The following is a 15,201-nucleotide window of genomic DNA, read 5'->3' on the forward strand; positions in this document are numbered from 1 at the left end:
ATTGGATGTATCCTGTGATGAGCTCAGTGGGAAAATAAATCCAAGATGGCGGACGAAGCAAACGAAATATAGACTATAAATATACATATAATCAGGGTTGGGGAGTAAAAAAATACATGTAACGGGAAAACGTCTTTAAAATACAAAATATAAGTAACTGTATTCCACTACAGTTACAATTTAAATAATTGGCAATTAGAATACAGTTACATTAAAAAAAGTATTTTTATTACTGAAGAGATTACTTTGCATTTTATTGTCATTTGTTTCATTTAATATTTAGTCCTTTCAGATGGAAAATAATTTCATGCATATAAATGATTCGATCCAAAGTGCATTTGAACAGCGGTGAAACACTTTCTTATGATGTGTTATATTCATACGAGCAGACAGAGAAGTAAGTTTGAAGTAAGTTTGGAGCAGAAGAAAAATAAACCTTGTGTAAATTGTCAGTTTGATGCTAAGCTAAAATGCTATTTCTAGCCAATTTACATGCACATGTTACAGGCATCATGTTTTTTTATCAAGAAAAATCATGTTGGATCATAATTTCTTTTTTCTAGTAAGATCTTTGATATTAGGGAAAAAATGATATTCTTGATAATAATTGTTATATTGTTTTCCTGTAAAAATATCTAAAAATCATTAAAGCAAGATCAATTTGATTAATCTTGTTTTAGAAACAACACTGCATCAGATATTTCGTTTTTTCAGCAAATGTATTTGTATAGTCAAAACAAGTGAAAAAAAATCTACCAGTGCTGAAGAAGTAATCCAAAGTATTTAGAATAAATTACTGACCTTGAGTAGCCTAACAAAATATGTTAAAAATGACATTTTACAGCATGTATTCTGTAATCTGTAGTGGAATACATTTCAAAAGTAACCCTCCCAACCCTGCTTATAATCCATTCAGACAGCTGTCTATGTAGGCAGGAGACAGCAAAGGCAGCTTACTAAATTTTGGAACAGACCTATTAATTCTTCCATTAAAAAAATATGTGGTAAAGGAATATTCCAGGTTCAATACAAGTTAAGCTGCTGTGGCATAATGTTGATTACTACACAAATGTTTTTCATCTCATCCCTCCTTTTCTTTCAAAAAAAGCAAAAATCGAGGTTACAGTGAGGCACTTACAATGGAAGTGAATGTGAACAATCTTTGGAGGGTTTAAACGCAGAAATGTGAAGCATATAATTTTATAAATGCACTTACATTAATTTCTCTATTTAATTTTTTCTATTGAGCTGTAAAGTTGCTTAACTTGTTATTTTTACTGTCAATTTAGGGTTTGTTGACAACATCGTCATAGTAATGAAGTTGTAAAATTGTCTATAGCTACAAATGCTGTAAATTGAGCTTAACTTCTATTGAACCCAGAATATTCCTTTAAGTCTTGTGGTTATTATTTCAAAGTAGTGAGTATTTAAATTTTTATTCTGGTGCAATGAGGTTGTATAACTACCACAGACTTTCATAAATGCGTCCAGTCAAAATAATTTTCTGTGATAATACTAGACTGTACTATACTGACTCCAGACTATTCCTAACAAGTCAATTAATGATGTATTGTGTCTGATTGAAATCTCAAAAAATAACCTTAAAATATGTAGCTTCCTCTAAACCCTGATTTACTGCATTTACTCACCATGGACTGTGGCAGGTCACAGGGTCAATCTCTTTCGGTGCAGGCTGCTGTCTTGATGAGTTTAGATGGGTTTCTGGGGTCTGTTGTGTGTCTTGCCAGGGGGAGGAATCTGCGTCAGCCACCAGCATGCGGCTGCTCTGAGAAGTGTTCGCATCCAGCATCTCTAGCAAAAGATCGTACAGAAGCACCACGTTTTTTCTCTTCATTCTCGACAGATGCTCAATGCCTTTGTTGCTACAGACAACAGGAGAGGAGAAGTGTGAGCAGCTAATTCTGTATGATCTGGAAAAGCAATAGTGGTTAAGGATGGCCTCACAATCCTCAAGAAACAACTAAGCTTTGGACCCCACTGTATGTCTTTGTACTAGCTGTCCATTATGTTGCACACCATCTAGCTTTTATCTAGCACACATACACACACACACACTCTCTCTTAGTGGTACCTGAGGTGTCGTATATGTGAGAGCAGCATCAGCAGGTGGGCGAGCCGAATGGATTGCTGCTGTGTAGACAGTCCGGTTCTGGAGATGGCCCAAACCAGAGCGTCAGTCACAGAGTCCAGCAGCCTCAGAACCTTCCCACGACTCTCCACATTATCAAGGTTCTGTGATGAGCTTGAACAGTTATCTGTTCATAAATGCAAAACAGGTAGAGATCTGAGACAGTGAAAGAGAAAATATATATTCAAATACATATGTGGATTAATACAGTAATACAGCTTTATGTACAAGGCTGATTTCTCCTTCAATCCATCTCATTAAAGGAAAAGTTCACTCCAAAATTATAATTCTCTCATTTACTCACTTCATGCCATCTTAAACTTATATAACTTTCTTTCTTCTGCAGAACACAAATTAAGATATGCTGTTTTTAAGTCCTTTCTGGAGCTTGGAATTGTTGGTCCCCATTGACTTGCATTGTAAGGATATACTGTATTCACATCATATCTCCATCAAAATGTCTTCATTTGTGTTCCACAGAAGAAAGAAAGTCATTTAAGCAAGAGAGGGCATGAGGGTGAGTAAATCATGAGAAAATTATAATGTTTTGGTGAACTATTCCTTTAAGGATTCATTAAAGGTGTCACATCAGGAATCTATTTTCTTTGGTCATTGTACCTTGAAAACATACTTTCACTTGTACACAAAACATCCTCCCTAGTTCAAAAAGACAATTTTTTTTAATATAGGCTGCCAAAATGGCTCTTTCTGAATGCTTCAGGTTTCCGACGTCAGAAACCTGATACATTAACAAATGAACGTCCACATTTACACATCAACAACGCCTATTTAACACCTTGGCCCACCAAGTCACGATGAAGTAGTACAAATTAAGTAGGATAGATACCATTTTTCCTAAACACCAGAAGAATATAGAATAAGAATAAAAGTGGAAAAGTTAACCAAAAATCTTGAGATATTACTGGCTGTGTGTAACACCTGCCACTCTGCATATCCTTTAAAAGCAGCACATTTGAACATGTATTGTTTTGTGAACCTATCACAACTCACAAGGTAAGACAGAGGCTGTTACTGAAGGATGTGGACATTTTGAGACACAAGAGGACAGTGTTGAAAGGTGACCACGGACCTGTCATGTTAATCAACACCATAAACACATAACACCATTAATCCATAAAAGTGTTTTTTTATATAATGACCAAAATAGTTTTTTCTATGACAAATACACACACTTCTCCCTGCAGTTATGTACAAACAAATGATTAAAATTAGGGCTGGCGATTTAACGCGTTAATTCATTGCGATTAATTTGACAAAAAATAACGCGTTAAAAAATGTACGCAATTAATCACAATTCCCCCGGACCATAATAAGGAAGATTCCTGAGAAATGCAAGCTTGTAGTACCCCCTGTTTACTCCAGAGGGCAGTAAGTGAAATTTCAGTTGTATGAGCAATGCGCAGTTTATACAGTGAAGAAAACACTTCAGTAGGCAGAACAACACAAACACGCGTTACGTTCTTGCTTTCAAAACACTTGAAGGAGTGCACATGCGAACTAAGGGATCTCAAGATGTGTTTAAAGATTGAGTATTAAACTATATTTAACTTGAAACAGTGAACTAAACATTTTATGTTTATGATGCGACGCACCCGAGACGCTACACAAGCATGTCTGACGCAGGTGTAAATTGATGGGCTCTTAAACAAGTAAACAAATAATAAATCTCCAACTGATTGACAAATTCACTTGTGAAATGGATTGCTGTGAACTGTGTGCCAATGACTGACTTATGATCAATAATATGGTAGTAAACAATACATTGTATTCTAAAGCCACTTTTTGTATTGTCTTATCAATGATGAACTCTTCTGGTACAAGAATGTAATGCATTATAATTATCTGAATATTATCTGAATATATTATATATAATTTTTTAATATTTAAAGATAACTATGTATAATTATTTCATCATATATATCCATAAAATATATTGAATTATTGTTATATGAGGGCTTTCTCAGCAAATATTTGTATATGCGATTAAATGTGATTAATCACTATTAATTAATCGGGACACCATGTAATTAATTCGATTAAAACTTTTAATCGATTGACAGCCCTAATTAAAATCTATTATATCAATAGACAAGGGGATAACACACATACACACACACACACACACACAGAAGTGCCATACTGGAGTTTAGAAGGATTACGGCTTTGAGGCACACATATTCCTCTCTCTGTAGCTTCAGTTCTCTGAATCTGGAGGTGGTGGCCAGCAGCATGTCAAAGATCTCCATTATGCCTTCAACACAACTCCCCTCATCCCTGAAAAAGAAAGAAGTGTTTCAAGCAGAAATAGGAGTGTGCAAAGTAATGTTTTTGTTCTGTTTAAACATCAGTTGCCAACATCAGTCAAAACCTTTAATTAAAAACTTTAGTTTTGTGGAATAAAACCTTTTGATTGAATCACGTTCATTATGGACAGACAGATTGCTTGTTGTTGGACTCTCATCGCGTTGCATGTATATTTATATATATAATACATTAAGTGGTCAGACTGAACTAATTGGAGACGTTTAACATTATGGTTCGGGGTTTAGAACAAAGCCTAACCAGAAAGTTAGGAACATCAATCCTGTGCTCTCTCTCGCACACGCACACTCCCTCAACCCTGTGTGAGAAATGAATAGTGAATAGAATTAAGCTTGTGTTATGAAAACATGCCAAGGTTAGTTAAAACCTTAGTGATAATCACCAAGGAAGAAGAATATTCAATTCCACAAACAAACACAATGAATTAACATGTACTGAATACATGCATGCATGCAAGCATACACGTGTAGACATAAGCAAACGTATAATCAATGTATAGTCATTCTGAATTTAGTTTCCCTAATAAATGGGCAAAAGTCACACCACGACTCACTCTCTCTCTAACACACACACACACACACACACACACACACACACACACACACATGCACAATAGAGAGAGAAGTTGACTATTAAAGTAAACATTAAACGACATTAGTTACCAAGTGAAGGTGGACTATAAAACGATAAAAAAAGAAAAGGAAATATAGGACAGGGTTGATTTTACACTACAAGATTTCTGTTCCCATTTGTTCCAGAACAAAGTGAACTGAGATCATGCTGTCAGCTACATCATTACCATTGTAACAAAAATACAGCAGGTAAGCTGGAAAAGGACTGCCTGAACACACAGATCTGATTTGAGCACTTGAAACAGAGTGGACAATTAAGGCCCATTCACACCAACAGATGATAACGTTCTGTTTGTTCTAATCGTGCTTTCCATTGCTCCGAGTTATTTTACGAGTTTCGAGACCGGAACTGACAAATGGAATGGCCCCCGATGTCGGAATTCCTACTCAGAGGACCCTGAGTTCAGAAAGCAAGATGGCTGCGAAGAGCATCGACTGCGAAGAGCTTCGACCGCTGGTTCGATTAAAACGTGGTTAACATGTTTTGATACAATCAAATAGTGCAACAATACATTTCCTGGAGGCATCCATCTTTTTGTTGTGTGTAAATTTCAGATTTCTTGTTTTTTTTTTTACGGATATGACGCCGATCTGAGTACCGAGCCCTGACTTCCCAGGCAAATGGAACACAGCATAAGCCTGCTGCAGTTATGTTCACAATCAAGAAAATGGATGTAGATGACCTGCTTCTGCTCTGCGTAGAATCCAAAAGATAAACAGATGGATACAACTTCAATGGAGACAAGACAATGTTGTCGACTTTAGCGCTGGATGAGATACATTTATGCTACCAGCATGCGCTAGCTTTTCATTATCTCATCTCCGTTAATACTGAAGAAAAATGCAGAAAAAACATTGCTGGTTCTTGAGCAGGAGTTAAAATTTTGTTTGAGTGTGTAATACATGGCGATCCAGGGCTGGAATGTGTTATTTTGATGATGAGTGCACATTGCGGTTCTGTAGTTGGATGGATTTTGATTGGCTGTCAATGTTTTTATCGTTCAACACCTGGAAAAAAAATAGATCTGAAAAAGATCCCAATGATATTGTTCCACGGTTATAGTTGTGGTGTGGATGTCATTATTTTCTTACAGTAAGAACGATTTTTAAATCTTTACGGTTATAGTTATCGTTCTTGGTATGAACAGGCCATTAGTCTAAACAGATTGGATTTGAAAAACAAATCAGACTTGTTCTGCAGTCTTAACGCAGTCAAAGTGTCATCACAGAATCATGGTCTATATTGATTGGTTTTGAGTAGATCAATATGTAATTTATGATTGTTTCTCCCAAAAAACATATTACTTTTACGTAAAGAAAGAGTCTAAAATCCATATTTTATCCAAATATGAAATACTACATATGTCTATATGTCATGTGTCATGCTTGCTGTGAAAAGAGACATTTTTAGTGGGAAATTTTACCGGTTGAGTTTGAGGTCTGGTGAGAAGATGAGTTTCCCGGGATGATCCACAGATCTCCACATTAATCCCAACATGAGAATATCCAGCCAGCAGCATTCCAATAGATGCACCTGATCTGACAAACTCAGCTCCACAAAACCTGCGAGAGCAGTTGCAAACACATGAACGACATATATCCTGTCTGCTCTTTTCCATATAATAGAAGTGAATGAAGACTGGCTTTGTCAAGCTCCAACATGACAAACAAGCACTATAACAGTGCTATAATATATAACATTATAAAGTTGGGTCATGTGACTCCTGCACTATATTCCAAGTCTCCTGAAGCCATTTGAGGTTTGAGTGAGGAACAGACCAAAATGTAAGTCATTATTCACTAATACTCCTCTCCCCTGCCTAAGCTCTTAAAAGACTACACTACAAAAACAAACCCAGTGGCTCTAATGTGTGTTGTGACTAAATGTCATAGATGTCAATTATGATGCCATATTTAACTTGAAAGCTACAGCAGAAGTAAAGTGAATAACAACCAACATTTCAGTCTTGTTGTCACAAAAAGCAATCACATGTCTTTATACCACAAGACTTTGAACACTTTTATTACACATTTATGGTGCTTTTTGGTCATTTTGGAGCTTCACATAACCAGTCCCCTTTCACTTTCATAATATGGAAAAGAACATACAGCATATAAATACAAAAAAATTCACCTTTTATGTTCCACAAAAGACAAAAAGTCATACAGGATTAGAACAACATGAGGGTGAGTAAATGATGAGACAATTTTCATATTTGGCTGAACTATTCCTTTTCCTTTTAGAAATAAAAATATACAGTCAGGTCCATAAATATTGGGACATCGACACAATTCTAATCTTTTTGGCTCTATACACCACCACAATGGATTTGAAATGAAAAGAACAAGATGTGCTTTAACTGCAGACTTTCAGCTTTAATTTGAGGGTATTCACATCCAAATCAGGTGAACGGTGTAGGAATTACAACAGTTTGTATATGTGCCTCCCACTTTTTAAGGGACCAAAAGTAATGGGACGATTGGCTGCTCAGCTGTTCCATGGCCAGGTGTGTGTTATTCCCTCATTATCCCATTTACAAGGAGCAGATAAAAGGTCCAGAGTTCATTTCAAGTGTGCTATTTGTATTTGGAATCTGTTGCTGTCAACTGATCCAAAGAGCTGTCACTATCAGTGAAGCAAGCCATCATTAGGCTGAAAAATCAAAACAAACCCATCAGAGAGATAGCAAAAACATTAGGTGTGGCCAAATCAACTGTTTGGAACATTCTTAAAAAGAAAGAACGCACCGGTGAGCTCAGCAACACCAAAAGACCCGGAAGACCACGGAAAACAACTGTGGTGGATGACCAAAAAATTATTTCCCTGGTGAAGAAAACACCCTTCACAACAGTTGGCCAGATCAAGAACACTCTCCAGGAGGTAGGTGTATGTGTGTCAAAGTCAACAATCAAGAGAAGACTTCACCAGAGTGAATACAGAGGGTTCACCACAAGATGTAAACCATTGGTGAGCCTCAAAAACAGGAAGGCCAGATTAGAGTTTGCCAAACAACATCTAAAAAAGCCTTCACAGTTCTGGAACAACATCCTATGGACAGATGAGACAAAGATCAACTTGTACCAGAGTGATGGGAAGAGAAGAGTATGGAGAAGGAAGGGAACTGCTCATGATCCAAAGCATACCACCTCATCAGTGAAGCATGGTGGTGGTAGTGTCATGGCGTTGGCATGTATGGCTGCCAATGGAACTGGTTCTCTTGTATTTATTGATGATGTGACTGCTGACAAAAGCAGTAGGATGAAGTATTTCGGGCAATATTATCTGCTCATATTCAGCCAAATGCTTCAGAACTCATTGGACGGCGCTTCACAGTACAGATGGACAATGACCCGAAGCATACTGTGAAAGCAACCAAAGAGTTTTTTAAGGGAAAGAAGTGGAATGTTATGCAATGGCCAAGTCAATCACCTGACCTGAATCCGATTGAGCATGCATTTAACTTGCTGAAGACAAAACTGAAGGGAAAATGCCCCAAGAACAAGCAGGAACTGAAGACAGTTGCAGTAGAGGCCTGGCAGAGCATCACCAGGGATGAAACCCAGCGTCTGGTGATGTCTATGCGTTCCAGACTTCAGGCTGTCATTGACTGCAAAGGATTTGCAACCAAGTATTAAAAAGTGAAAGTTTGATTTATGATTGTTAATCTGTCCCATTACTTTTGGTCCCTTAAAAAGTGGGAGGCACATATACAAACTGTTGTAATTCCTACACCGTTCACCTGATTTGGATGTAAATACCCTCAAATTAAAGCTGAAAGTCTGCAGTTAAAGCACATCTTGTTCGTTTCATTTCAAGTCCATAGTGGTGGTGTATAGAGCCAAAAAGATTAGAATTGTGTCGATGTCCCAATATTTATGGACCTGACTGTATTCTAACTGAATCCTCCCCTAACTGGCAAGATTCTACACAATCTGACTAATCAGAGCAATTTTTCAGATACCTATACAAACACACATACCTGGTATCTTCTTAGCCCAGCTGATCATGAGCACAAGCTCCCTATCAGCGAGGTTGGTTAGTGACATCATCATGCTGGCCTCTGTATACGGCTTCTTTACTGGCTCTCGCAGGTAAATCTGAGGAGGCTCCGCCTGCAGAATACAGTTCACTAACTGCTCAGGTGAGAGTTTCAGGCCATGCCCCTCAGCCCCACCCCCTGAAGGAAAAGAATGATGAGGGGGATTGAGAGGAAATTCTAGATGATGCTGGGAGTGACCTCTGACCCCTAATGCCCCGCCCAAGCGTTCTTTATTCTGGGGGGTGCGGCGATGACGAGCACCACGGTAACTGCAGCGTTCCTGCCTCACACCTGTTCACACACACAATTACACACGCATCATAAACACACACTCAGCACAGCACACACTGTCCAAAACATAAACATATTTATTATAACAGCTTTTCAGAGCATGTAATGAAAACATGACATTTTAAAGTATGACAGTCAGTGACGTGCGGTGATGTCTTAAAGAGGCTAGGCACTGAGTTATGAAAGCCAGATTACCTGATTTATTGTTTAAGCTAATAATACGTAATAACAGTGAACGTTACGCACAAGCGCGGCATATCAAGAAATGTACAAATCAGGATGTTTATCGTGTCTCTCTCTCTCTCTCACACACGCACAAACACACACACACACACGCGCGCGCGCACACACACACACACGATTTTAATTGGTCCATGTGTGATACGTAACGGAGATGATTACGGGCATAACATATTTATGTCAAAAGGCACAGCAGATTTGTGCTTTTTGCCGTACATGTTAAAGAATACAGGATCGAAGTGCGCATGCGCAACATGGGTTTTCCGCTTGTCGTCTGCAATGAATGGACCGTAAAAGCACTGCTTATTCTACCATTGGTTTTTAGTTGATTATGCGTAACTGCTACATTTGTCATCATAACGTCTAAACAATTGGAATAACACATATATTGCATATATAAATCAAAAGAATAAAAAGTAAAAATACAAATATAAGTTTATTATTTAATAAACATTTTATTTTAGAACTTTGGCAGGGTAGGCAGTGCCTAGTTTGCCTACCCAGACCGCACGTCAGTGATGACAGTTACAGTAACAACTGAGTTTGCACACATTTTTACTTCCATAATGTGATGCATTTCTGAGTGAAACAGGATATTCAATGAGATTAAACATGTAGAGTAGGACTAGATTTTATTCGAGAATTGACTAATTCATGAAAAGTAGCCATTCCATACCAGAATAAAGCAAGATCTGAATGCTAGTTTGAATGCAATTCAATTCCACTTTTGAAATACAGTTGGTCAGAAGTTTACATACACCTTAGCCAAACACATTTAAACTCAGCTTTTCACAATTCCTAACATTTAGTTTTAGAAAACATTCCCTGCCTTATGTCAGTTAGGATCACTACTTTATTTTATGAATGTGAAATGTCAGAATAATAGTAGAGATAATAATTTATTTCAGCTTTTATTTCTTTCATCAGATTCCCAGTGGGCCAGAAGTTTACATACACTTTGTTAGTATTTGAAAGCGTTGCATTTAAATTATTTAACTTGGGTCAAACATTTTGGTAGTCTTGAGATGTTGCTTCAATATATCTACATCATTTTCCTACCTCATGATGCCATCTATTTTGTGAAGTGCACCAGCCCCTCCTGCAGCAAAGCACCCCCACAACATGATGCTGTCACCCCCATGTTTCACAGTTGGGATGGTGTTCTTCGGCTTGCAAGCCTCACTCTTTTTCCTCCAAACACAACAATGGTCATTATGGCCAAACAGTTCAATTTTTGTTTCATTAGACCAGAGGACATTTCTCCAGAAAGTAAGATCTTTGTCCCATGTGCACTTGCAAATTGTATTCTGGCTTTTTATGGTGGTTATGGAGCAGTGGCTTCTTCCTGGCGGCTGAGCAGCCTCTAAGGTTATCTCGATATAGGACTTGTTTTACTGTGGATATAGATACTTGTCTACCTGTTTCCTCCAGCATCTTCACAAGGCACTTTGCTGTTGTTCTGGGATTGATTTTCACTTTTCGCACCAAACTATATTCATCTCTAGGAGACAGAATTTGTCTCCTTTCTGAGCGGTATGATGGCTGCGTGGTCCAAGGGTGTTTATACTTGCATACTATTGTTTGTACAGATGAACATGGTACCTTCAGGTGTTTGAAAATTGCTCCCAAGGATGAACCAGACTTGTGGAGGTCCATGATTTTTTTTTTTAGGTATTGGCTGATTTCTTTTGATTTTCGTATGATGTCAAGCAAAGAGTCACTGAGTTTGAAGGTAGTTATATATCCACAGGTACACCTCAAATTCAGTACACCTCCTATCAGAAGCTAATTGGCTAATTTTCTAAAGCCTAGAATTTTCCAAGCTGCTTAAAGGCACAGTTAACTTAGTGTATGTAAACTTCTGACCCATTGGAATTGTGATACAGTCAGTGTAACGGGATATGGATAGGCAAGGAGGAGGCGAGAACAGGCTTGACGATATAAATAATAATTTTAATGAAAAACTTAAACAAAGACACGACTGACATGCCCGTAAATGATCTCTCTCTCCCGCACCATCTTCCGCAGTCGGCCTTTATCCCTTGCGGAGGCTTCATTAGCCTGATAAGGGACCGGGTGTGTAGAATCACCACCCGGCCCAGCCCTCCGCCCTGCCACATCAATTAAAAGTGAAACAATCTGTCTGTAATCAATTGTTGGAAAATATTACTCGTGCCATACACAAAATATTTGTTCTAAATGACGTCAAAACTATCGCTTGCTAATATTGAATATGTGGAGTTGCTAAAAAATTTGTTTCAACCTAAGTGTATGTAAACTTCTGACTTCAATTGTATAGCTGACACCCACTTTTGAGGAGGCCTAGGTGTGATCAGCAGCAAAGGAAATATAAATTGTGAATCATGCACAATCAGACCAGGAACATGCATTGCAAAATTAGATAGGGTTGATTTTCATCTCATGTTGACTTTAAATAACTCTCTACTCTCGTGAATTGGTAATCAAAAAAGAATGTCTTACTTTCTGTATATAATTATGTAGCTACACACACACAGAAAGGGGCGGTACATCTGCCTACCACACTTCATCATGCCCACTTCATAGCACCTGCGCAGTCGACAGGCCTGGCAGCTCTTGCGTCTGCTCTTGTCGATAGTGCACTGGTTGGTAGCTGGACAAATGTAGTCATTGTGTCCTGAAGAAGATGAAAAGAAAACCAAATACAACTCGATTTCTTAAGTGTCGGTGGGGTACAGTGGAACTTTACTAATAAACAGAGGGCTACCTTGGTTGGTTACAAGGATACTTAACTCAAAAATAAGAATTCTGTCATTGTTAATGCACCTTCACGTTGTTCCAAACACATATTACTTTCTTTCTTCAAAAGGAGATACTAGGCAAACTGTTAAGCCTTAGTCACTATTCACTTTCATGACATCTTTTTTGCATACAATGAAAGTGAATGGTGACTGAGGCTGTCAGAATGTAACATTCTGCCTAATAAATTTACATTTTTGGATGACCTATCCCTTTAAATTCAGCTTATTTGTCATTTCACTCTGCTATCTAAAATAAAATTATTATTTTATTTAATGTTTGCAAATTTAAAATTACAACATACACTTTTATGGTTTATTTTTTTTTTGGTTTTCTCCCTTTTCTCCCCAATTTGGAATTCCCAATTCCCAGTGCACTCTTAAGTCCTCGTGGTGGTGTAGTGACTCCGGGTTTATGGCTTGCTGAGCATGTTACCGCAGAGACATAGCGTGTGTAGAGGCTTCATGCTATTCTCCATGGCATCCACGCACAACTCACCACATGCCCCACTGAGAGCAAACCACACTGTAGCGACCTTGAGAAGGTTACCCCATGTGACTCTACCCTCCCTAGCATCTGGGCCAATTTTGTTGTTTAGAAGACCTGGCTGGAGTCACTCAGCACACCCTGGACTCCAGGGGTGGTAGTCACCCCTTTACTCGCTGAGCTACCCAGGCCCCAAATTATTTGGTTTATTGTTTTGACTGAAAACAAACCTTAGTAATATTTGCAGGAATGTTATAAACTGATATGGGGTTAAACTTTAAACTTTAAAATGTCCTCTATGAGTACATGTCCTTCAAATAATAAAATACTGCATGGCAAGGTTATAATAGTTAACTGAACCTAAAACTAAAACTGAAACGGAATTCCCAAAAATAACTTAAAAAACAAAAATAAAAAACTAAAACTAAACTGAATTAACTAAACTATCATGCATTGCTTCAAAACTAACTAAAACTAAATAGAAATGTTAATTTAAAAAAAATTCTGTTTTTGTTTTTAATACTTGGACTCACAAAACGGTATTGTATTTATTTTAACATGCCCACGTACTGATGAGTTTCAAAAGAGAAACTTCATGGCCGGAAGAAGATGTACCAGCGGGGTTTGGGCATTTTTTGAATATTGTGCATTGAAAGAAAAATCTAAATATCTGTTTGTTTCTCAACTGGCAACTAGCACAAATAATGCTGAAGTCCCTCTGTAACAGGTTTGCCTTTTTACTGAACCCAGAGTCTTCTGGGTTTGATTCAACACCATCATCTCCATGTCTTATGGATCCAACAATTGTTGTAACCTGAGATGGGTGGCAGGGAGGACAACAGCACTCTAGATGGTGTTCAGGCCTCACACACTCATCTCCAGCATTATAGGTGTCTTGCATTCCATCTGGAGACTGACTCAACTGCTGAACAAGAACACACCAGAGACGAACATATACACTCTCTACTGAAAAAATACCCGGAAGAGGTAAAAATGGGAGTGCAAGTAGAATCGCCAATCCAGTTCTGGCGAGCAAGGGATGCTGTCTATCCCAAATTAGTCCCTGTGGCACTAGACTTAGTGTGTGTCCCTGCTTCCCAATCCCAGTGTGTGGGCAGTTATAATTAGGGGTGAGGAACAGGGCCACCATGTTACTAGAACAAAGAGTGTTCTAATGGCAGTCTGAGTTAACATCACCTGATTCAGTGTTATTAGTAATTTTCTTTTTTCTATTGATTACAAATACTATGAAATACTATGCCCTGAATTGTAAATTTTTTTTTTACTTCCAAGGGTTAAAGGTTTGTCATCATCCATAAATGGTCAAAATCCACTGCTGTTCAAAAAATAAAGGGATACATATCTCTTTGTCCTTGGTTGTTGTTTTTACCAGGTTGAATGTCAACCTAGCTATACACTATGTAGAATATGAAGACTGTAAATAGGAAATAGTTTAATTGAAAAACATAGCAAAAAGTTGTCCCCTGCCAAGTCATTTAGTCATTTGTGTTAACTGAAATAGAAATAAAAAATAAAATATATTGATACACTAATATAAAAATGAAAACTAAAATTAATTGGAAAACTAAAACTAAACTAAAACTAACAAACACAATTGGTAAAATAACTGAAACTAAAATAAATAATAATTTGAAATTTAAATCCAAAACTATTATAACCTTGCTGCATGGTTCAAATTGAGGTTCAGTATCCTCATGTGTTTTGACACATGTGGCCTTTTGGGAAGCTTCTAATAATTGAGAGGTCAAAAAAAAAATGTTTTAAAACCTTACGGGGATCCCGACGGTATATGTGCAAAAACATGTGGGAAGTGGATTCAAGAAAGAAAAAAAACCAGTGCTACAGATTAAAGACTTAAGAAAGCTCAAAACCTAAAATGTCCATTAAAAAGTACCATCAATTATTGTGGCATTTCAGAGAAAGAAGACCATGTATTTTTATTAAATGGTTTGTGGAGTGACCTTGGCTGTGCTACCTTGAAAGCTCCGTTTGAAGAAAGCCTTGCACCCCTCACATGACCAGACACAATAGTGATACCCAGAGGCGTAGTCATGACACACTGCACAGAATTGTGTGTCTCCTTTACTCACAATCCCTGGCAAAGGATTCAAGGCATCATCACCACCCAGTTGCTGCCCTAACAACTTTGCATGAGCAAGGACAGAACTATAAAAAAGACAAAGGAATATATGTATATTTATATATTATATATAGTGATATT

General features: G+C 37.7%; 1 protein-coding gene across 3 annotated transcripts in view; it reads right to left on the reverse strand.

The window, feature by feature from the left end:
* The window catches only part of esr2b (estrogen receptor 2b), a 34,211-nt gene that overhangs the window by 4,130 nt on the left and 14,880 nt on the right, over positions 1-15,201 (reverse strand). For 2 of the 3 annotated variants that reach the window (XM_052090399.1, XM_052090398.1), the window contains exons 3-9: positions 14,956-15,146; positions 12,235-12,351; positions 9,105-9,455; positions 6,549-6,687; positions 4,311-4,444; positions 2,093-2,276; positions 1,650-1,883 (exon numbers count right to left, since the gene is read on the reverse strand). In XM_052090399.1, coding sequence (XP_051946359.1) covers positions 1,650-1,883; positions 2,093-2,276; positions 4,311-4,444; positions 6,549-6,687; positions 9,105-9,455; positions 12,235-12,351; positions 14,956-15,146 — 1,350 coding nt within the window. Of the gene's footprint in view, positions 1-1,649; positions 1,884-2,092; positions 2,277-3,160; positions 3,240-4,310; positions 4,445-6,548; positions 6,688-9,104; positions 9,456-12,234; positions 12,352-14,955; positions 15,147-15,201 lie in introns of those variants that run through there. The other variant, XM_052090400.1, reaches the window with a different exon arrangement.

This window comes from Xyrauchen texanus, chromosome 24 (assembly GCF_025860055.1).
Source record: "Xyrauchen texanus isolate HMW12.3.18 chromosome 24, RBS_HiC_50CHRs, whole genome shotgun sequence".
NCBI classification, from domain to species: Eukaryota; Metazoa; Chordata; class Actinopteri; order Cypriniformes; family Catostomidae; genus Xyrauchen; species Xyrauchen texanus.